At 36.9% G+C, this 25,348-nt stretch overlaps 1 protein-coding gene across 6 annotated transcripts; it reads left to right on the top strand.

The window, feature by feature from the left end:
* Positions 1-302: 302 nt before the first annotated feature.
* il4i1 (interleukin 4 induced 1) lies at positions 303-25,314 on the top strand. 6 transcript variants are annotated; one of them, XM_044120804.1, is made up of 9 exons: positions 303-366; positions 670-773; positions 964-1,069; positions 1,958-2,172; positions 2,704-2,816; positions 5,124-5,325; positions 5,414-5,482; positions 8,641-8,777; positions 24,236-25,314. In XM_044120804.1, the coding sequence occupies exons 2-9, from the start codon at positions 729-731 to the stop codon at positions 25,002-25,004; spliced, it is 1,656 nt and encodes a 551-aa protein (XP_043976739.1). In that variant the 5' UTR covers positions 303-366; positions 670-728; the 3' UTR covers positions 25,005-25,314. The 6 variants fall into 6 exon arrangements, with proteins under 6 accessions (XP_043976739.1, XP_043976738.1, XP_043976740.1 ...); XM_044120803.1 differs by having other exon boundaries at positions 304-366; positions 567-773; XM_044120805.1 differs by having other exon boundaries at positions 314-773; positions 24,236-24,342; positions 24,436-25,314.
* The last annotated feature ends 34 nt before the right edge of the window (positions 25,315-25,348 follow it).

The following is a 25,348-nucleotide window of genomic DNA, read 5'->3' as shown; positions in this document are numbered from 1 at the left end:
ACCTAATTTTTGTTCAGTATGAAAAGTTTAAAAATAAGAACAGAATTAAATTATCTAACAAGAAGCACAGTTGATATTAGTTATAAATAATTTTGCAGGTCTTTACCAGATAATTTTTATTACATAGACAAGTCAAACCTTGGAATGGAAAGGTGTATTTTCTTTTCCCCGTGACTGCTCATAAGAAAATCCCCAGCATTTACTTGTTTTGTGCAGTATTTTTGTTTGTTATTTTTTAAGTCTGAAGTCAGGAAATGAAACTCCAAACCTGCTTTTGCTTTCATTTGCTTTCAAAAGCCATGTGTTTCCAGCTTTGTGGAGGACAAGCAGAGTAGTGGGCGAATCTAGTCTCACATTCTCTCTCTGGTGAGTAAGCACAAATTTATGTTTTTAGCAATCTTTTTTAACTGACTGTTTGGAGGAATGGGGGCGTCTGAAAGTCGAGCTGGAGCATTTCTTGGACAAATCCGAAGGAGCCCTTTTGGGTCAGATGCTGAAATGAGGGAAGATGGAGGAAATGAGGTGTGCTGATGACTTGTGTTCCCTCACTAATCTGATTTGTTCAGTGTGGTTGACTCTCGAGCCAGTGTGGGAAAATATTTCTGGAAGACCCGAGGGAGCCATCATAAAAATGACCTTGTGTGCAGCGTGACACACTGTGCTCCTCAGGTTTCCCAGTCATCCTCATCGCTCTGATACCTTAGTCTCGGGGTCATTGCTGCTCCGTCATGCCCAGGGCTCCAACTACTTACCATACATTTCCTTTGACAGAGGTGAGTTAATGTAGCTTGGAAGGTGTGATACTTATTTTATAAATTTCCATTGGAAAAATCCAAAGATGATCAGGTTTTGTATCATATTGTGTGTGTGTGGTTTTTTTTATATCTAATTCAGTGAGACACTCAGTTGTTTATTTAGCTCGATAGCCTCTCTGCAAACCTAAATCAGCCTTATGTTTGTTAGGTTTCTGTTTCCTCTCTAAGTGTCATCACACACAGCAGAGGAAGGAGGTCCAAACTGTGGAGTTCTGCTCTCCAGATGATGCCTCACATGGCTCTGTGCAAGTACGGTAGGTTTTACAGTTGCATATTGTCACCTTCCTAAAATAATGGATTATTCTAGGAATTCTAGGATCATTCTTTACCAAAAGTGTTTCCTTTTTTTGCCCTTAGCTTCTTCTTTTTTTCCCCTAAAATTACTTTTCACAAAAAAAAATGACATTGGCCATTATTTCAGGAGGGTGACAATATATAGCTATAATCAGACATCACATAATTTGTAACAACTACAGTTATAATAGTTTTTAGTTATAGTTTAGTTTTATTTTGCTGTTACTTTTTGTTTGTCTAATTCACTTAGTTTAAATTAGTATTTAGAGTGAATTTACTGATGTAGTTATCAGCTAAATATTGTTTAGTTCTTTGTTTTTCGTTTTTCATACTTTGGTTAATTTGTAGTTGCAGAATTCAAAAAGTCAAAGAATTGTATGGTAATTATGTATGCATCAATCAGAAGAAGAAACCATTTCAATAAATGTATTGAAATATTATTGAACAACAAGTGTCTGATGTTTTCTACCAACCTTTACTAATATTTTACGGACTGACTGTTGCCAGCAGGAGTATGGAGGACTCTAATTTATCGCCAGCTAACATAAACTGCTTGTGTGGGGGAAAAGTAAACCGTTCGAAAGGCTAGTAAATTAATTCATAAACAAAACATTATAGAATTTCTGTACGTTTTTGTTAGGTTTATAAATGCACAATATAGATCCAGTTAAAATATTTCCTCATTAATTCACTTTTTAACATATTTTAGTTAATAAAAATGTTAGGGTTAGGATTAGGGTTTCAGTTTTTGTTAGTTTTGCGGTGACCTTGGTGACAACTCATTACTTTGTACTCTTTCAATGAAGGAAAACAGAGGGAAAGAGTGTTTTATGTCTCTGTTTTGTCAGTTCCGCTGGTTCTAGTGGGAGTTGTGGTTTTGGCAGCCAGCGGGATCATAGGAGACCCTCTCTATGAGTGTCTCCAGGACGCTGACTACAGAGAGCTTCTGGACATTGTGACGGAGGGACTCCCAGCTGCCAGGATGCCTCAGCATGTGGCAGTCATCGGCGGGGGCATGGCTGGACTGACTGCTGCCAAGGTCTTAGAAGATGCAGGACATAAGGTTGGATTGGTGGGGAAAGACAGTGGTGGAGCAAGACTTTTAAAGCTGGGTGGCTAAGAGGGAGATCACGGGTAATATATATATATATATATATATATATATATATATATATATATATATATATATATATATATATATATATATATATATATATATATATATATATATATATATATATATATATATATATATATATATATATATATATATATATATATATATATGTGTGTGTGTGCGTGTGTGTATGTGTGTATACATATATATATATATATATATATATATATATATATATATATATATATATATATATATATATATATATATATATATATATATATATATATATATATATATATATATATATATATATATATATATATATATGTATATTGGCACTGATATATTTAAGTGCAAATAGGGTGGCAGTGGATGATGTTTCCACAGTGATGATTATGTTTCCCTATCTATGGATTTCCATAATTTATATTTTCCACAGTGATGATTATGTTTCCCTATCTATGGATTAAAAAGGTGACCATAATAGAAGCTAGTGAGCGAATTGGAGGACGAGTGGAAACCTTCAGGAACAGAAGAGAAGGCTGGTACGCAGAGATGGGAGCCATGAGGATCCCAAGCTTCCATAAGTGAGTAGTGAATTGATGTGTGGTTAAAAAACTAATTCTAAGGTTTCATGCATCAGAATATATTAAAGCTTTATCTTGTCTATATAGGATTCTGATATGATTTAACCTGTTTCTTAGTCGCAAAAAAACTTCCAAAAGCTTATGGTAAAGTTAATTCAACGCTTATCAGTGATTGCAAAGGGGAAGAAGCAGCGAGAAGATGCACTTTACTAACTGAGCATTAAGAAGGTTAAGTTAAACCAAGATGTTTTAGCGTTTGCCATTAGATATTTCTGTACCAAGACAGGAAGACATCAGCAATGAACTCCAAGAAGGAAATTGGTGTTATACCTGTCAGGGGTCATAAGATTATTTCCAAACTATTTGAAATCCGTCATTTCATAGTGAAAAAGATTATTCCCAAATGGAAAACAGTTAAGAATTTGATAATCTTTCAAGGATTGAACATGCTGACATATTCACATTGCACTGAATTTACAAATCAAAAAAGTAAATAGAGGAAGTGCTTCATATCAGACTTCAGGGGCCTCAGTCGGCATGTTTACTGATATATAAATGTAACATTTGTTTATAGAGAATATCAATGCAGCTAAATTTGATTTAATGGTTTCAACATACATAAAAATAAGGGTGATGCGTGACTACAAGGCGAGTGCGACATCTCCTTCACAGGCTGAACTGCCTAATCATTAATGCACAATGATCTGAGAGACCGGTTATCATATCGCCACCTTCCTAAAATAATGACGTCAGTCATTTTTGCCAAGTTATTTTTGCAAAGTAATTATCACTGCTTTATTGCCAAAAGATGATCTAGCTAAAAAATAAAAAATAAAATGTTGGGATCTGTTCCTTTTCTGTATTTATTTTGAATTTCTGTGTCTCTGTGTTGTCCTGTCTCCCCTTGATTGTTCCCAGGTGTTTCTTGTCTCTTTGATTACCCCACCTGTGTTCTTTGTTCCTCGTCGGTCCTCGTCATGTTTGTCTAGTCTGCCTGTTGTCACCAGTAGGGATGGCCAAGCTGACCCAAGCTTTGCCTCACGACCACCGAGTATCGCCTGCTAGTGATGAGCAAATGAAGCCTCATGAAGAAATGAAGCTTCCGGCCCATTGCTTTGCCCAAAAGTTCATTACTTGATGCTTCATTCATTTCTCACTAGTGACACCTGCTGTTGAAACTGTGACAGCCTTGTCACTCAGACAGACATATTTAAAAACAATTAGTAAATGCAATATTGTCACAAAGTTTTTGTCAAACTCACATTTAGTAACAGGAGAGTGAATTAAATCCTATTTAACTAATCTTTTTTAGTTATTAAAATTATTTGGAGCCAATCCTGGTATATGTTTACTGTTAGTGGCTGTTTTCTTCTGTCATTGGCTGATTTGACAATAGACATTTGTTTTAGTGTTCTTGGAGTGCAGTGCTTGTTAGGGCAGGCAGTTTTCTTTGAGGTTTGATTTGCCTCATGAAAATGTAAAATTCTTCAAAAGTTCTTTTCCTTGGATTTCTATTGGCTCTGATCTGATCCCTTATATTTTTACACATCAGCCAGAATTTTACTTTTCCAACAGCTTTAAGTCTGTTTCTGCTGTGCAAGACTGATATATTTTTGTGGAACAAAGAAATAGTGGAAATTTCAAGAAGGTGAGAATTTTAGAAGTGAAGGGTTTAATTATTGTTATTTAAGAATCTTGTGAGTGAATCATCTCAAGTATTCCCAGATGTCAGATTTTTTTTCTTCTTGCTGGCTCCATTTCAATCAAGTTTATTTGTGTAGCACATTTCAGCAACAATGCAGTGTCAAAATGTTTTACATAATAAAAACACATAAATATAAAGTTACAAAATTGTCTCAATAATCAACCATTGAGAAAACTGGTAACAAACATTACACTTTGATGAGTGTCATCATCAAAATCATTAATACACATGAACTATAAAAGGTTCCGTTTATTTCGGCCACTGCTGAAGACAAATACTCCACTCATGCGATCAAGCAGCGGCTCATCACGCTTTTATTTGGAAAACTGACACGCAAAATGAAGCAGTCACGTGACTTTGTGTTTATAGCTTTTCATCTGGGCTTTATCTTTGTTTAGTGAATAAAGACCTAGCTGAACCACAGAATTCAAAAAGGGAGTATTTTTCTTTTCACTTTCACCTGATTATAGTTACTGATTAGGCAAGCATGCCAACTAATACCATTTTGTCACAGATTTTTTAAAATTCTTCTGTAACTTAAAAGAATGTAGGAAATTTCTTCATCATGGACAATAGTTGATCTCATTCTGTTTATGTCACAGGATTCTACTTTCCTTTATCTCCAAATTGAAAATCCCACTGAATCCCTTCATCCAAAACGACATCAACACCTACTACTTGGTAAATGGAGTCCTACACAAAACCTACACTGTAGAAAACAATCCCAGCATGCTCAACTACAGTTTGCATGATGGAGAGAAGGGAAAGTCAGCTGCTGAACTCTTCAGTCAGACACTCTGGAAGGTCTGTAGACTTTAGAGGACTGAAAAATACTATTACTGTGCTTGTTATGGCTGATGTGTTCAGTGGATGGCTTATGATCTGTGTCCAGGTGAGGGATGACCTGAAGACATTGGGCTGCAGTGGAATGCTGAATAAATATGACTCCTACACAGTGAAGGTATGAATAAGTTGGAGCAATATGTGAATGGTAGGTGAAACACAAACTACAGTGTTGTGCCTACCACTAGGTGGTGTGCGAGAATAGCACTGATTGTAGAGAGAAGAAGAAGAGATAAGGAGGAGGAAAGTGTCATGGAAAAATTACAATAAGGTCACATCTGCTAGTCATGTTATATGAAATGTTATATGTGATGTCTCACCAAAAGAACTATTTGGGTTACATGTAGAAGGTTGGAAGTTGTTTTCTACAGCTTCATCAGAACCAGGCTGTCTCGCCCCTTGTTGTTAATTCTTTATCCATGGTAAGACAAAACCTCGTGTTGTGTTACGTCCCGCTACCCTCACCCTGGCGCGTTGTTATTTCTTTTTTTTATATACTGATTACTGGAGAGAAGGGGCTGCAACAAAGTGTGTAATAATTTACACAAAAAGGAACAAAGTAAAGAAAACAAAACGGGCACCTGATGGAACACAGTGTGGTGGGGGCCACATGTACCTTTTTAGCTGCTAAATCATTCCCCAGTATAAAGGTCACAATCGGAATAGGTAAACTGGACACCACCCCAACTTTTACCACCCCTGTCACTAAAGAGGACTATAAATAGACTTCATGAAGAGGGACAGATTTGAATTAAGAAACATCATTGTTCACTCCTTGAATAAGTGCACACATTTCCATTGAGCTAGAAGGAGGAAGAGTCGCATCCTTCACCACCCAGAGTGACTGGACAGCCACAGTATCTCACAGAATAACTACAGGACAATCATTTCCAGCAACAGATACAACCCCAGAAGAAAGAAAATCTTTATACAGATCCAGTAGAGCACTGTTTGAACACTCACCAGCATGCTTTGACTTCTCTGACACTAGTAAACCAGGTTTAGGGATATTTTCCTTTATCTTTTGCTTATTTGCTAAATCCCAACACTCAGTTTTTTTGTGTCCCTTTTTACCACAGTAGTAGCACACCAATGCTTCTGAACGCATGTCTCCCTGTCGCTGCACATTCATCTGTGAGGTCTTGAACCCTTTAAATGGTTTCTGGAAACCACCTTCAGCTCCAATCCTATACTGTTTTTGGTAACTAATGGACTTACTCCCTCCTCTCACTGAACACTGATGAGTGAGTTCAAAATGATCAGCAATAACTGCAGCTTTCTGAATCTTGTCAACCTTTTGATCTTCTATGTAATTTTTTACCTCAAAGGAAACACTACAGTACTCTTAAAATCTTCCAAGAGAATAAGCTGTTTTAATTTTTCATAGTCATGATCAATATCCTTTGAACGCACCCATCTATCAAATGCTATCTCCTTCTCCCTAGCATATTCAATATGAGTCGCACTTTTTGTCAGCTTACGGAAACGTTGTCGATAAACTTTTGGAGACAGTTGGTAAGCGGCAAGAACAGTAGATTTTACATCTTCATAAGATGATGACTTCTCTGCATCAAGTGCAGCATAAACCTCCAGAGCCTTGCCAGTAAACACACGCTGTAAAAGAAGAGGCCATTTATTCTTGGGCCACTTGTAAGATTTTGCTATCTTTTCAAAGGACAGAAAGAAAACGTCAACTTCTGTTTCACAAAACTGAGGAACTAATCGAATGTTTTTGCTTAAATCAAAACTTCTTTCTGCTTCCATAGCAGCAATTTTTCGTTTTTCTAATGTCATCTTTTGTTGTTCATTCTCCAGTTCTTTCTGTTTGAACTCAAACTTCTGCCTCATATGTTCTCTGCCCAACTCAAGTGTGGCAGCTTCCTGTGCTGCTCTCTGCCTGTTGCATTCTTTTTCTAATTCCAATTTAGCTACCTCTAACGCCATAACATTGGGATGTGTTTCCAAAAGAGTCCCAGGGACGCTTAGTTATTAAGCCTTCAATTAAGTCAACTTTTTTTGTTCCAGGTGGATACTGAACCTTCAAGTACTCCGCTATTTTGAACAGTTCTTCTTTTTTAAGTTGGTATCAGTCTCTCATCCTTAAAATCAGACCCTCCTTTAAGAATTCTTCGACTCCCTCCTCCATAATTTCTCACTATTTTCAACCACTGTTACAGGAAAGATTAAACCCCCATATTTAAATGGTAGCTTTTTACAAAGTCAAAATGAAGTTTCGCAATCCCGGACGAGCCCCCACTTGTTACGTGCTGCTACCCTCACCCTGGCTTGTTCTTATTTCTTATTTTAACACTGATTATGGGAGAGAAGGGGCCACAACAAAGTGTGTAATAATTTACACAAAAGGAAGGAACAAAGTAAAGAAAACAAAACGGGCACCTGATGGAACACACAGTGTGGTGGGGGCTTACCTTAGATGTAGGTCACGTTGCTCGACCAGCTGGTATCCATTGAAAAGGGCGAGCCCTCGCAATCCCTCATGCATACATATATATATATAAATTTTTTTTTTTTCGTTCTCTTTTTATAAAAACTGCACCTCTAGTGATTTCATTGGCGGTTGGTCTTGGCAGGCTTGTAACTCCCTAGTGCTAAAATTCTTAGCATCCAGCCGGTTTGTTCAAAAATCAAATCAAAACAAATGAAACAAACTTCATCCCGGCCAAAACTTCCGACGCTCTCCTCTGGGTGAATCCGTCCCGAGGTGAAGGTACTCTTTTACTGTCCGGAGCCTTCCTGCACCATATTTTTGATTAATTTTCCTCACCCCACAACTCCGCTGTTGGAGCAGCGTCCTACACCCCTCCATCACTTAATCACTCTCAGGGCCACCACCATCCCAGATAAAAACCCTGGGCTGGCTGTGCCCCGCCCCCACCGGTGAACTGTCAAAGATGCCAACAATAAAACAAAAAATAAATAAATAAGCAATCAGGAGACGGAAGCAAAGTGTGAACATGTAACAGTTGTCTGTGCATGGGAGAGCTGACAGAGCTTTTCATCCAGACTTGCTTCATTACTGATTGTCCTACAAGCTCTCTGTATTGTGCACAATATATGAATAAACCTGATTGTGTGATTTCACCTGAACAGTTCTTGGAAAGAGTATTTTTTCCAAGACAAAAGAAATACCTGATGTTACTGTACTGCTGAGCAAGTAAAGAATAAATGCTGTTAAGAAGAATTCTTTGTCTACTCGTGCTTCTACCTTGTTCTGGCTTCCAAACATAACATACAGTAATGTCCTGTGATGTGCAGGAATATTTGGTGAAGGAGGGCAACCTGAGCCGCGGCGCTTTGAGGATGATTGGCGACATCCTCAATGAAAACAGCCTCTTCTACACGTCCTTGATAGAGATGCTCTACATACAGACAGACATCAATGACAACACACAGTAAGATTTTCTGTACATTTAAATGAAGTTAAGGAAACTTTAAGGAAACTAGCAACTGGCATTGAAAGACCAAGTAAATATTTTTTCAGAGTAAGGAGGAAGAGGTCCACAGCGTCAACTAAACAGTTGATTGGCTTAGGAAAGAAGTGGGACAAAGGCTGAGAGGTTCAGCTGTACAGCAAAGAAAACCTTAGAGGCAAGAGAGCACTCTAAGAAATAATATGTTGAACTTACTTAACCAAGGCAACTGGTTCCACTAAGCCTAGTTAATTAAATGTAAAGAGTGTTACAAATTTATTTTCAACATATTCATTTAAGTAAAGACAAATAAATTCAGTTAAGAAAATCCAACACTTTAGACTTAAGTTTCTTTAATCCACATCATCATATCTTTATTCCAGACACATAAAAAGGTCCATAGTATATAAAACAAACAACATGAGAGAAATACAAAAAAACACAAGATGAAAATAAACACAAAACATATTATTGTGAGGATTTTCTGTGTGTTTGTTTAGGTTTATGTGTTCAGTTGAGTCTCTGTGTTGTCCCGTCTACATCTTGATTGTTCCCTGATGACCCTCTGTGTTCTTAAATCCATCTGTGTCTCTTGTTCCTTGTCGGGTCCTTGTCTATTCTGTCGTTTGTTCCTATCACGTCTCTACATTGTTTCCAGTTGCTACCAGCGTCTGAGCTCCTTGGCTCTGCTCACCTGTGCTGCCTGGATTGTGTATTTTGTTATTTATCATTAAGTCATCATTTTCCTTACTTCCATCTGGGTCCACTGCGTCTACCTCACCATCTACTTCTGCAAATCATGACAATTATTCCCTGAGAAACAAATAAATTATGTCACCAGGGATTAAACAATCCTAATGAAAGTTTCACTGCACTCACTGCAGGGTTTACTAAAAAATCAATTATATTGTTGCATGACGCAGAGAATCTACACCTACATTTGCACATAAGATTCCTGATCACAGCTGCACATGTGAGTACAGAATTATGTACAAACATATGGCTAGCACTACTCCATCAAGGCACTTTGAGTAGCAGCCTCATGCCATTATTATAAGCAACACAGTTTCTGCAGGCTGCTTTTTTTTTGTATCGTCGCCACAGATGGGCCTTGTACAGTGGAGTACAAAAAGCTTTAAAAAGAGCTATCTTCACATAGGACAAACGCATACCGAACCTTCTGATCAGAATATTAGCTTGTGCATACATCATACGATACTGCCTGTAGATGTCACAATCATCAGAGGTCATCATTTTTGTAATGTCCCAAATATTCACTTCATTTCATATGTTGAGAACAGTACTAGATAAAAAGAAGTAAGGGGCTATCTACCAATCATAATATTGCTTTTCTTAGCGTTATGTTTGATATCAAAGTCATAAACATATTGGGAACAGACCCTTAGTAATTGTTAAAGGCCAGCACTTTACGGGCATAGGATTACTAAATCATCTGCATACATTATATGACTGATTATGTGGTCATCAACTACATAGCCTGTTTTACAACAATTCAGACACTTTGACAGTTCATCCTTATATAGATGTTAAAAAGGTAAGGGGACAATATACTTCCCTGCCTTACTCCATTACCAACATTAAATGAATCAGACTTTGTGCTACCTGATTTCACATACATTGACTGATGCATAGACAAGAATTCTAATTTGGCTACACCTCTGTTTTCTAGTTTGTGAAACATTTTTTGATGATTCACATGATCAAATGCTTTAGAGACATCAATGAAACACATGAATACTGTAGTGTTGTGCAAGTTCTACAAGTTTAAAATCTCCTTCAGCGCAAAGATGCACATGTCTGTGCAATATTTAAGTTTAAAATGGAATTGATTATCAGAGATCAAGGCAAACTCTTCCAGCCTATTTAATAGGATTCTTTCTAAAACTTTTGACAGACTACTATCTAAAGCTATGGATCTGTAATTCTCCAAAGAGCTAATCTTGCCTGCTTTGTCATTAATAATGGGTACCAGTATGATAGATAGCATTGAGTTAGGTAACAAACCATGTACTTGAAAACCAGTAAAACACATAGAAAATAATGGACGGAGTTTCTTACCGTACTTGCATTTTTCAGATGCTCAGTAGAAATGTTATCCTTACCACAGGCCTTGTTGTCTTTCAGTTTCATAATTGTATTCTGTATTTCTTGTGGGGATACACTCATGTTTCCATTACTATGTATGTTACTCACTACAAAAATATTACTTTTGACACAGTTAAACAGCACACTTTAGTGCTTCTGCCATAACTTGAGTCATTTCTTTTATATCACTAACACCATCAATAGTAGTTAGTAGTGACTAGGCCTGTCGAGATAAACGATAAATCAATTAATGTAGATAAATTAAAACTATCGACGTCATTTTAATTATCGGCATTATCTCTGCTGGAAACCTCTGAGATGCATCTTTGAGACTTCTCCAGCTCGTCTTCGATTGAACACAATGACCTGTGCAAGAGTAACTTTTGCAAGTTTGGCATAATTCTGGGGGCTGATCTCATCTTTCAAGTTAGAAAATGCATTTTCTCCAGATTCCTTAAGATACCTATGAAGACTCTGAACATCTTCTGTGAATGGTAAGGTTAATGGCTTATTATATTTGGCATGACTCAGAGTGTTCAAGGCAGTATGTGACACTAACTCAGACCACTTGGATGTATACAGCTTTTTGAAAGTGTCTGTTGCCTTAATCAGTTCTTCATCTTCTGCCATGAGTGCTCGGCAATGGATAATGTCACTGATTTTCTGAAGTGTATGTCCCAGTTTTAGTGCAAGACTTGGTGTTTGGTATGAATGCTTTTCTTCATCAAAACCACAGACAATCTTTACTGCCTGGACAACTCTTTGGAAGTTAGCAGGTTTCACAGCTTCCTCCAAGTTATGTACAGAGAATTCAGACCGTAGACATATTAACAGACGTCCAATTTCACGGAGCTTCTGTCGGATGTACTCGTACTTGGTAGGGTCTTGTCCATGTCTGTTGTAGAGAGACTGGGCCAACTGAATAATGGTCAGGTCATTTCTCACAACTGTGGCTACATCATCCTGCTTCATGGGACCAAGGAGCTTCCAAACCCCACTTGAAATCTCCTGACAGAATGCAGACTCTTGAGCCATAGCAAAACCCAGTACTTTGGTTCTAATCTTCATTTTGTGGCTTACAGGGGCATCTTTGGACATGTCTCCACAGTTCCTTTCGAATGTACATACCTTGGCAGTACATACAATGTATAAGCGTTCCAGTCTTTGCTTTTGGCTTTCTCTTAACTTTCAACGATCCTTTCCCACTTTGTAAAACCTCACAGTTATGTTTGAAGTTCCCCTTGTTTCTCATTTTTTCTAGAAGAACCTTGCGCTCTTTTGAGTCTTCCGGAAGGGAAAAGGCATAAGCAATTTCAGCATGTGTCTTGTGGGTTTTTAAATGGCGTGAAATTTTGCTCTGTGGCCTACCACACACAAAGCAGTAGTTCTTGGCACTCATAATATGCTGTGAGGATTCCTGTTTGTGAGGCTCCTTTTGACATTTTGGTTTATCATTTGAGTCTTTGGTAGACTTGGCTGGGCTGAATGTTTCGAATGTGCCATCACCCATATCATCTGTGTGAAAAGGAGGCCAGTAATTTGATGTGCAAGGCTCAACCACGGAACTTGAGTCTGGCAAAAATGAAGTGAGATCGGGTATTGTTGGGTTTCTTTGAATTTGTCCAACTTTAGACTTGATGGGCTGAAGGGGAATGCTAACGTCTGAGTCTTCATCAGTTTCTGCAGATTCTGAATTTGGTATGTAGTCAATATCAGATGCATGGTCCTCATCTGACATTTCACATTGTTTGGAAGGTGACGTGTTGTTATCTGATAAGGAGTCAGGTATCGAATACTTAAAAAGTTCTTTTCCCTGAAATTGTGGGAAATAGAGTTTAGGTTATAATGGAGATTTAGAAGGCAAAGCTGAAAAGAACGTATGTGGCTATTCACCTGAGATCCGCTATCCTTGTAATTTTTTTAAAGCAGTATGAATGCCAGATTTTTGAACAACCTGTGAAAATATTTAAATGTAAAAAACCCACAAAAGACAAACAAAATCCAAAATCTCAAATAAACCACTACACCTTACTTTAAGATCAGATGGAAAAGTTATATATGGATTAACAATTTTTTTTTTCAAAAGTGCAAAATTGAACTTTCTAGATAAAATTTTATGTTCTGTTTTAAATAAAGATCAAAGGTAAAGGCTTTAAGGTACTTTGAAAACTTCCACTGCTTTGAAAGTCACTATGATGACATAAATTTCATTGTATTGAAATCTATATACTCAATTCTGAAACTGTAATTTGTTCATGGTGGACAGTTCAACAAAGACATACATCCTATTAAAATTAATAAATTCATGGTACAAATGAATAAAATATCTTACCTCTGCACTGGTAACCAACCCACTTGAATGAAGAACAAGGTCCAAAACACTGAGTACACTTCTCTAAAGAGGATACTGTTGTGCACATCAGGTGATGTTTTTGACACTACAAAGAACACATTAAACACACACACACACATATATGTATATATATATGTATATATATATATATATACATATTGTATTTTTGATATAAATTAACTCAGATGAAGTAGCTTTTCAACGAATAAGCAATTTCCCCTTGGGGATCAACAAGTATTCTACTCTATATTGGATAATGAATGGGAAAAATATTTAAAGAGGGTTAAAGTCATAAAAAACAACTTTTCCTGCAAATTGTTAAATTGTTGAATTAAAAATATTGCGTGATCAAGATGTAGATAAATACAAGGGAAGACAAAATTTATGTATATTTAACTTTATATTTAAAAATGTTCCCTAATATTATACTCTGTGGCACCAAGTCAACATTTACCAGAAGTCAAACCATTATTCTCAACCTCACTAGAACCGACCCACATGTTTTTATCAATTCAATAATGCAAACTCCCCATACACTTTATGGTCAACTAATTCACATTGATACTCTCACTTAAATGTTTGCATTCTATGACAGCCAACACCCATGGAAGGAAACTAGTTTTAAATCCAGCCAAAAATGTTTGGTAAATTCAAAATGAAAACCCAAACTCTCTACCTGTTCTGTGTTGCCAGCTGTCTGATTCTAATAGATTGAAATCACCAAAACAAAATATATTTTCTGTAACCTAAAAGAAATTTCAATATTTACTCTCCCAATATATTCTGTGATGCCAAGTTTACATTTATCAGAGGTCATACTAATATTCATAAGGTCACAAGAATCAAAACATATATTTTTATCAATTCAATAACGCAAGGTCCCCATATACAATATGGTCCTCCTATATCACATTGGTGCATGTGACCATGAAACACACACATACACACACTGAGCTTACAAACTGAAAACCATGACATGAGACTGTCCTTACAAACCAATGTCCGGATAAACCACATGGTATTCAGGTCCACACACAGACACACTGAAGTTGAACAGGTTGGCTGACTGACATCATTTAGCTGCACCTTAAAAATAAAATACCTCTGAATTGATGGGCAGGGAATCCAGGACTGGATCTGTCTCATTTGGGACATTGGTTGTCATCTGATCCTGGTCATTTTCAGCTCTGATCTGAAACAGAAAATAAATACAAGTCAACACCATACTACCCTTGACTAATTCACAGAGATATCTTCACTTAAATGTTTGCATTCTATGACAGCCAACACCCATGGAAGGAAACTAGTTTTAAATCCAGCCAAAATGTTTGGTAAATTCAAAATGAAAACCCAAACTCTGTACCTGTTCTGTGTTGCCAGCTATAGAAGTTGTATGAATACAGTCAGGACTTTGGGACATTTCTTCTTCCAATTCCTGTGAAAAAGAAGAAAGATTGATTGTTTTATTCCTACAGAAGATTTTCTGACATAGCAAACAAAGTAATTTGTTGGTTAACCCAAGTGTTTTGAATTCTGGAAACAGTCTGCAAGACAAACGCCACGAAACACGATGACTATTAGAGTTTCACCAGCACTGACCAAATTGAAGTCTGATTCTGTTAGATTAAAATCACCAAACGGAATATATTTTCTGTAACCTAAAAGAAATTTCAATATTTACTCTCTCAATATATTCTGTGATGCCAAGTGTACATTTATGAAAGTTCAAACCTATATTTATAAGGTCACAAGAACCAAAACATATGTTTTTATCAATTCAATTACGCAAGGTCCCCATATACAATATGGTCCTCCTATATCACATTGGTGCATGTGACCATGAAACACACACATACACACACTGAGCTTACAAACTGAAAACCATGACATGAGACTGTCCTTACAAACCAATGTCCGGATAAACCACATGGTATTCAGTGTGTCTGTGTTCAACACAGACACACTGAAGTTGAACAGGTTGGCTGACTGACATCATTTAGCTGCACCTTAAAAATAAAATACCTCTGAAGTGATGGGTAGTGAATCCAGTACTGGATCTGTCTCATTTGGGACATTGGTTGTCATCTGATCCTGGTCATTTTCAGCTCTGATCTGAAACAGAAAATAAATACAAGTCAACACCATACTACCCTTGACTAATTCACAGAGATACTCTCACTTATATTAAGATTTTGTCTTATTAAAACTTTCAATAATATCATTTGCCCATACCTGGTCTTTGCTTGATACCATTCCATAGTATGAAACCAACTGTGATGTGGATGGCACCTCAACATCTTGCCCAGTTGAAGACATCCCACTTGAGTTCTGTTGAATTTAAATAATAAATATAAGGTAGATGTTACTATGTTTTGAGAATACATAAAATACTACTGTAAATACTATGATACTGTAATTATTTATTATACATTTGTGGGCAACGGGTTAATTTGCCCAGTAATGACTTGTACAGTCAGCCATCTATTGTTGTGAAAAGAATGGTAAAACAAAGAAGGTTCAGGTTGTAAATCATCATTAGTGCATTTCTTAAATAAACATTGTCAATTTTTATTTTTTTAGTACCTTGAGTCGCCATGGCTAGTCTGAGTCCCCATAATTGTACGTAATCTCTTCTCCCTGATTGATATCTCGAGTTGCAAATAAACACAAATGTGGCTTCTGTTGCACGGTCAGATACTTCATTTTGGCATTCGGGCTGATATTGTCATCATTTATAAGCCTTCGAAGAGAGCAATCTTCTTTTGCTGCATCAACACTGCAAATACATAACATTTGACTTTAAATATTAAAATATTCATATATATATATATATATATATATATATATATATATATATATATATATATATATATATATATATATATATATATATATATATATATATATATATATATATATATATATGACATTTAGTTATAATTAGACTTCTGATACAAACATACTCACCACCAGAGTTTTCCATTAAAGTAGAATTCAAACAAGAACACTTTAAGCTTGTCATGGTAAACTTTCTGTCTCCTCTCACATTCCTCTTTACTGATCAGTTCACCTTGATACTCACACAGAAAGTCTCCTTTCTGAAAAGAGGTTGTGGCAAAGATACCACGACCTAAAGAAGAAAGCAAAATAATAGTAGAAGTGTGTAAATGTACAAAAGCTTGATTGTAATTATAGAGCAGGGGTGTCAAACTCATTTTGGTTTAGGGGCCGCATACAGCTTAATCTGATCTCAAGGGGGCCACACAAGTAAACTCATTGCAAAATTAAATAGAACTAATAAAAGTGGGCTTGTTGTTGATTTTTATATTAAATGAATTTCACTTTTACAAAATATATTATGAAAAACCTCAGAGTTTTTAAGAAAAGTATGCAATTTCAACAATACTTCTACTCAGTTAAACATTTATTTAAGTGCATTATGCTTAAGAACTGATCACTGTGATTGTACAATGTTGCAAAACATTTATCCACAGTTTTTAGAACTTAAAAACACGGTCCTGCAGGACAGAACACATCAAACAGATAAAAATTAATAAACGATTTAAAATCAATTTTCTACATCTGGGAATCAATTTGAACAAATTGTCTGGCTTCATGGGCAATGTTGGGTAGGGTTAGTGATCATTGTCATCATTCCATTCACCGAGAAGGATCAAACTGACGATGATAGAGAGCTCTGGCTCGGATGAAATTAACAGTTCGGACAACCACCTCCATGACGTGATCCATTTTAACGACTTGCAGCATAATGCCTCCTGATGCAAAATACAATGTCCAAAACCTACCCCCTTTATTTGCAGCTTGCACTTTCTCTCTGAACTTTGTCAGAACACCTGTCTTTTTCCCAATCATTGACGGCGCACCATCAGTAGCCAGGCTTACGGCGCGGGACCAGTCCACCCCGACTCTGTCCAGCGCTCCAACAACGGAGCGGAAAAATGTCTTCAGCTGTTGTGGTGTCAGTCATGGACACCAACTTGAGAAACTCCTCTGTGACAGTCAACGTCTCGTCAACTCCACGAACGAATATGGCCAGTTGAGAGAATATCAGTACTCTCATCAATTACAACAGAAAATGAGAGAAATGCGTTTGAGTTGGTTGTCCAAATCTGCCGATAGAAATCCTGTCTGCCACTATAATACTATAATCATTATTTCCTTCATTTTTAAAGCTTTCTCTATGTCATTACTGACTCTAGTTAGAGCATCCATTGTTGATCTTCCTGTTCTGAATCCACATTGATATCCATTAATTAGATTATTCTTCTCAAGAAAGTAACCATTATTTTCTCCATCCATTTACTTAAATGAGAAGTAAGAGCAATTGGTCTGTAATTATTTGGACAGGTAGGATCTTTACCTGGCTTATTAAATGGTAAAATTATTGCCCTTTTCCAACTATTTGGTATTGATCCTTTTTTCCATATTTTATTAAATAATTCTAATATTAATTTCAGTGTTACTTCCGGAATCTGTCGAAACATAGCGTAGCATAATTGGTCCTCCCCTGGAGCTGAATATCCTGTCCCTTTCAATATTGTTTTTATTTCTTTCATGGTTATATTCATATCTAATGTTGATATATATTTTTGACATTTTTCTAGTGAGTTTTTATGATTTCCAAGTTTTTGAATCATCTGCCTTCTATGAGTATCTGCAAGTGATCACCACTATGAACTGCCGCAAATGTCTCTCCTAATAACTCTGCCTTATCTTTATTTAAAACCAATACCTCCTGTCCTCTGACTAAGGATGGAATATTAACATTGTTCGTTTCCCCCGTCATTTTTCTAAACATTGACCACACATTCTTTAAATTTATTTCTGAACCTATTGATGAACAATAGTCTCTCCACGTTTTCTTTTTTGCATCCTTTATAGTTTTCCGAGCTTTTGCTCTTTTCCTTTTATAATCAATAAGGTTTTCGATTGTTAGATTTTTCTGTAGTATTTTAAAAGCTTTATTATGATCTTTAATTGTTTTACTACATTCATTATTCCACCAAGGAACTACTTTCTTCTGACCTTTCACTTTTATTTTTGGTATGCTGTAATTTGCAGCATTTAGAATATGTTCTATCATTTGATTGGTACACTCTTCAATATTACCTTTTAATGTTACTATATGTCTTGTTTCCTCACATTTTGTTTTAAATTTAAACCAATCAGCTTTATTAAAGCACCATCTTATTAATGTAAACTCTTCTTGTCTATTTATATTATCATTAATTATTGTACTCACTGGAAAGTGATCACTCCCTAGTGTAGATTCCCCATTTACATCCCATTCACATGCACTAACAAGACAGTCAGATATTAATGTAATATCTAGACATGAAACTGTATATTTATGTATATTTACTCTTGTACCTTTTCCATTATTAAGACAAACTAATGACCTTTCATCCATTAATTCTTCCACTATTTTACCATTATAATCCGTCTTCTTGCTACCCTTCAATGTGGAGTGTTGTGAGCATTAAAATCTCCACACCAAACTTCTCTTCTATGTATTTTCCCTATTTCCTTAAATATTTCATTATCTAGATTTTTACATGGATTATAATAATTAATGATTTTAATATTTCCATGTTTCCTTAAATTATATTCACACATTCTAATTTTTTATTTAATGAGTTTTTCTTATAAGCTATTCCTTCCTTAATTAAGGTGGCACATCCTCCACCACTACCATTACTTCTATCCTGTCTTTCTATGTTATATCCAGGAATTTTAAAATCTAAGTTTGAGTTTAACCATGTTTCTTGTATACATATTACATCTGGTATTATTTCTAATTCATAAATATACTTTTTAAATTCTTGTCCATTAGCTATTAAACTTCTGGCATTCCATTGAAGAATATGAAGAACCATCAACAAAGCTTGTATCCTAATCCTGACCATTTTCTGTTATTTCAGTGGCACTCAAAATGGTATGAATCTGATCTGCTTGAATTTCTTTCATATCTAGGAACCTCCCTGCTGCTGTTACTATTGCTTTTATTTTATCACTTTTCTTCTTCATTTGGACTGTAACATTAATAATATGACATATAAATGCTACAAAGTTTTCTTTTTTCACCATCATTGTATTTTCCTCTATTTTACATTTATGCAAACATGTATTATTCGTATTTGTTGTTGGCATTAATATTTCTCTCTGATCATTCAGTCCTTGATTTGTGTTCCGAGAAGTATAACTTTGATCCGCTTCTCCCAGCCTCATTCCTCTTGTACTATCTTTCTTTACGCTTTTTAATGCTTCTGCGTAAGAAACTCTTTCTGTTATCTTGATTTTCTGGGCTTCTCTAGCTTCCCTTTGAACTATACATCCACCATAGGCTGCACTGTGATCACCTCCACAGTTACAGCATTTGATTTTAGCGTCTTTGTCACACTTTCCAAATTCATGTGGACCTCCACATCTTGCACATCTAATTTTTCCCTTACATTCTTTTGCAATGTGTCCCATTCTTTGGCAGGTAAAACATCTGAGCGGTTTCGGGATGTACTCTCCAACTTTATAGTTCATGAATCCTAGCTGTATATTTTCTGGCATGTTGTTTTCAAACTGTAATATCACAGCCATAGTGTCTTTGAGTTCCCCTTCTCTTCTACTTTTAATCCTGGTGGCATTTGTTATTTTCCCTCCTTTGATTTCATTCTTCACCTCCTCCATTGTCATTTCAAGTGGAACTCCTGAAATTACTCATCTCAACCTTGCCATATAACCTGGTATATATGATTTAATTCTTTCTCCCATCAAAGTTTTCATTTTGATTATCTTCTGTTGCACCTCACTAATCGCTTGAATTATCACTTTTCTGTTGTTCATGATTCTAGCCGTTTTGATTTTCCCTATCTATTGCTTTGGTTATCTTTATCGGATGAATATAACCCCTTTCTTGCTGAAATTCCACCACAACTTTGTATTCCACTTCTGTATTACTGTTAACTTGTTCCCGTGAACTCACTCTTTGATTTATTTTTGTCCCTTTACTGCCTTCCGCTCCTGGCTCACTTTCATCCGACCTACTTCTTGTCCTTTCATGTCTCTTTCTGATTGCTCTTTTCATTTTTGCTGACCTCGATATCATCCACTCCATTTCATTTCCACTATTTCCTCCTGATGTAGAAGCCATGCTACTACAGTCAATGTACAGCTTATGTGATCCACCAAATCAGCTCCTACCGCCTTCTTTGTTTGTTGTGTTCAATTCTCCGGCGTGACCCTGCTCTCTTCCACACCTGCAGGTTCAAATGAGGATTTAGTATTTAAAAACCTTGCGTCTGGGATGTTTTGGTAATAAGACACGCTCACAGTTTTTTTTTTTTTACAGCCAATCAGATGACCGGCTAAAAGCGCGGGTAGTGTAGCCTATGAAAATGTGTGTAAAACTGCAATTCATACACTGAAATCAGGAGGCGCTGTGTTATACACTGGAATACACAAAACTCAGGTTACATGGTATAAAAGGACAATTAAAGAAAGTGAGATATCACGCTGTTTATTCACTGAAAAGTACAAATACATGGTCCAAATCATGCAAACTCGGGCATAGATCCTACAAAACTTTATATTTATGAGAAGAAAATGTTGTTTAGATACTCAAAACTTAAAATACACTACTTGGTTTATGCGGACATTGGAGGTGTCCTTGTATTACCCCTAGGTCAGCGTAACGTAAGTGCGTATTCAGGTGAAAAGGCAGGCTAAACCATATACACCAACACACACACACACACACACACGCATGCACACACACGCACCCACACACACACACTACAGGATGATCGGTTATGAAATCGCAAGCCACAATCTTAGAACAATCAACGTTCTAAGATTGTCAGAAGGGGGAAATGTAGGTGTGAACTAGTAGTGCGAACTATTGCATCAGGTAGTCGGATGTGCCAATCTTTGTTTAAATCTAATGATTACTGAAGGGCAATATAGTATACAGATTTCATAATCTGCACTCTTTTGGTTGAATGCAGTATTTATTTACACTTTGGCTTTATGCTGTCTAGTTTGTATTCAAGTACATTTTTATTAATGGAGACTGAGAATCCATTTTATTTTTGTTTTATGTTGTTTTGTTTATTTCATCAGTTCCAGTGTTAAGTGTTCTTTTGAAAATAAATAAATATCAATCTTTGGCAGGAAATCGCATGCATTATTACGACATGTCCATTAAATCAATGTAAAAAGGTCTTCAAACAATATTAGCGTTTATCGCAATAATGTTTGAGACAAATAATCGCTCAGCAAAATTTGCAATTGTGACAGCCCTACTAGTGACATTTTGCAGTTATTTATTTTCTTGATTTCTTTCCAAAAGAATTTTAATTTATTTTAATAAATTTTATTGCATATTTAAAATGATAATTTCCCTGTTTTTATACTCAAACAAGGAGTCATGTCTCTGACTCAACCCACACTTTTAGAGCCCTTCTGGCCTCTGCATGAAGCTCTCTTACATAGTCGTTCCAGTTTGGCTTGGTCCTATGTGAGCTGGTTTTATACAGTGGCTTGCTGAGGTATGAGATTGCTCCCTTTGGTAAACATGTATTGCTAAACATAATCTTTGTATGGCCATAATAATCTGATAGATCTTTTTCAGTCAGGTTATCCTTTTTTCTTATACTCATAATATAGCCTACCTCAAAAGGGCAGGTATGCAGTTCACGTTTACACACAAGAAAAGTGGCACATGATCAGTGGTGGCAAATTTATAATTGACACAAATGCCCTGTATGGAATCATGTTGTATGCCATGCATAGGTGCAACTGCTGTTAGGAAAAAGTACCTTACAAAAGAGAATTAGGCCATTGTTGTGACAGAATTGCATTAAATGTTTAGCAAATATGGAATGATTATCTGAGACATCTGCATTTCAGTCTCCCACAATAAAAAATAGGTAGATGCATTTTCTTGTACAAAATACATAATAAAAGACAATCTGTTAAGAAATTCATTTTCATTTTGAGGACATTCAAAAGGTTTGTATTTGTTCAGAACAATAAAGTTCTTATTTCCACAGGTGAACTTTATCCCTATATGGTCCAATCCACATCCAGTCTAATCACATTAACCAGCTGATTATATTTTTTTGAGCCATAACATTGCAACACTACTTTATGCTGTTAAATTAAACTTACAAGATGCTAATAGAATTTACTTATGCCAGTAATTAGTTCAGTTTATTCAACACTATTGAGTTGTAATAAAGTTCTTGGATTTTACTGACTGAATTTAATATTCTTATGTTCAAGTTAAACAACCTAGTTTAGTGGAACCAGTTGACATAACTGAGAGAAGTAATTGAAATTGTTTATGATTCATTGGATTACGATTATGATTCATTAAAAACCACGTTAATTTATTTTAGACAGTTTAAAGTCAAACCCCTTATTTTTACAAAACAAAAAAAGGTCAAGCAGTAATAAAAAATAGATCAGCCCCACTTCGGCAATACTTCCCACTCACGATCAATGCTCATGCGCAATTTGCGCACCGGTCCACTAGGCAGTGCTCGCCAATGTGTTGAGCAGTTATCCCTGATAATGCACAAAATAATCTGGTGCAGATCAGTGATTCTATTAAGGAGATATAACTGTTGCAATGATCCAGGGGTGCAGTGGAGTCAAATTAAATTTTAATGCTATTGGGGTCTCTAGAGGTTAACAAAGGTCAGTCATATCGAGTTTGGTGCTAATTGCATAATGCATGTCTGATTTAGAGCCAACATGTGCAAACAGCGAGGGATTGAAATTTGCCTCTCTGCCATGCCCACACGCTCCAACCAGCAGAAAATGTTGAGAAAAGAATTTACCATCATGTTGTTCTATTTCATTATACACTGGGTTAAATCTCTGAATCTCTGAGAAGGAAGAAAAGCAGTAGAAAAACAGGTGTCTTCCTATCAAAAGGGGGTCACCTTTCAACAAGAAAGGTAATGTCACTAATTGATCATGTGAATGTGATGAGCTCTGGTCTGTGATGACACAAATAAAGCTGGAAGCAGCTGGGACGTTGTATGTGGAAGTTATTCCACTTTGATGTTATATGGCAAATATTCAGATTGGAGGCTTAACCTCGCCCATATGCATTAATGTAGGAAAAAGATTTTGACAGCTATTGAACTTCAATGCCTGAAGAATGTGCTGAGTGATTGTAAAGCCTCCATCTCAAAAGCTGTAGGAGGGGTTTGCTCAGATACAACTTGTTTATAAGAGACAAAATGGTGGTGGCTTTGAACCAAAATGGCCGACTTCCTGTTGGATTTGGACCATATCTCCAAGAAATGTTTTTGTAGGGTTAAGATTAACCCTACAAAAACCCTAACCCTATCACTGGAAAGATAGACGAAGATTTGTAGGGGGCACTGTGGAGGAATTAGGCCACCCCCACTTTTCTGCTGGTTGTCTTACTTTTAAACTTTCATTCATATAGCTTTAATTCTGTGCCAAGTGACATAAATGACATGATGAATTCTGTCAACACTGGCTGCTGACTGAACCGTGTGAGCGTGGCCAAAAGGCAAATTTCTATCCCTCACTGTATGTGTACGGTTGTCTCTTAAACATACATGCATCATCTGACTTGCACCAACCTTGTCATGATTGATTTTTGTGAAACTCTACAGAGCCCAATAGCATTAAATTGTAATTTGACTCCACTGCGCCTCCTAGGTTATTCCATCAGCTATGTCTTCTTACTACATTAGTCCATCTGCACTAGATTTTTGGTGCATCATCAGGGAGCACTAACAAACACATCAATGTGTTCCACCTGGTGGATGGGTGCAGGAACTACGGGAAAGCATTGACGGTGGCAAGCAGGTGGTTTGCTGGAGCTCTCATGGTCGCCATGAGGCCGGAGCATCTCTGAGCTGCGAGGGCTGTTGGGAGCTGCTTGCCAATTTAATTAGTTATTCCTTTTGTGTGATTTCTTCAGGTACTTTGAAGTGACAGATGGTTTTGACCAACTCCCCACAGCTTTCAATCAAGTTTTAAATGCCACAATCCTGCTGAACTCCAAAGTGAAGCTAATTGACCAAACAGGTGGGGCTAATGTGACTGTAACATTTGAAGACTGGCGGAACTCAGGTTCCCTGTCAAAAGTAACAGTGGACTATGCCCTTGTTACGACCACAGCCAAGGCCGCCCTCTTCATTGACTTCTACCCTCCTCTCTCTGGTAACAAGATGGAGGCCCTGCGCTCTGTTCATTATGCCAGCTCCACAAAGGTAGTGCTCAGTTTCAAGGAACGCTTTTGGGAGAAAGAAGGAATCAGAGGAGGGAAAAGCATCACCGACCGACCATCTCGCTTCATCTACTACCCCAGCCATGGATTCCCAGGTACCACTGCAGGGGCCCTCCTGGCTTCCTACACCTGCTCTGATGACTCCACCCTTTTTCAAGGCATGAATGAGGAGGATCTGATGGCAGTAGCTCTGGAGGACTTGGTGAAAATCCATGGGGAGTATATCCGACCGCTCTGCACGGGGGGTCTGGTGAAGAAGTGGGGCCTGGACCCTTACAGCTTTGGAGCTTTTGCCCTGTTTATGCCGTACCAGCAAGGACACTATGCACAAGAACTGTTCCAGAGTGAGGGACGGGTGCACTTTGCCGGGGAACACACAGCAACTCCTCACGGTTGGATCGAAACTGCCATGAAGTCTGCTCTCAGAGCAGCTAAGAATATCAACAGCTTGACTCTGTAGCTTCATGTCTGTTTTTTTCTCTAAAGAAAAGCTCTAAATAGTTCAACTTTTTAGAATTTTTTCAATATCATGAGCCCTGGTTCAATCTCCACCTGATGCAAGGTCTCTTTTCTTGTGATGTGGAAATGTTGCTAGGTCTCAGTATCAATACTTTTAGGTTTATTTCATTGAAGGTAGATGTTTTATTAAGTCATTCAAATTCAGTGGTGATTCTTGCATAAATTGTCTTTTTCTTGCTCTTCCACACTTTTTTTTTCCTCATGGCTGCTTCCATCTATGGAAACCGTCTCAATAAACAGGGTGCCAACTACCAAGCTACTGAGTGCACATGAATACAAGCAATA

This window comes from Gambusia affinis, linkage group LG06, assembly GCF_019740435.1.
Source record: "Gambusia affinis linkage group LG06, SWU_Gaff_1.0, whole genome shotgun sequence".
Lineage (NCBI taxonomy): Eukaryota > Metazoa > Chordata > Actinopteri > Cyprinodontiformes > Poeciliidae > Gambusia > Gambusia affinis.
The sequence above is the reverse complement of the archived record's forward strand: the minus strand, read 5'-3'. Positions and strand labels throughout refer to the sequence as shown.

Excerpts from the sequence above, each read along its gene's own strand:
- il4i1 (XM_044120804.1), top strand. The coding sequence starts at position 729 with ATGCCCAGGGCTCCAACTACTTACCATACATTTCCTTTGACAGAG. Across the intron at positions 1,070-1,957 it reads CATGGCTCTGTGCAAGTACG|TTCCGCTGGTTCTAGTGGGA; the intron begins GTAGGTTTTACA and ends CTGTTTTGTCAG. Across the intron at positions 5,483-8,640 it reads ATGACTCCTACACAGTGAAG|GAATATTTGGTGAAGGAGGG; the intron begins GTATGAATAAGT and ends TGTGATGTGCAG.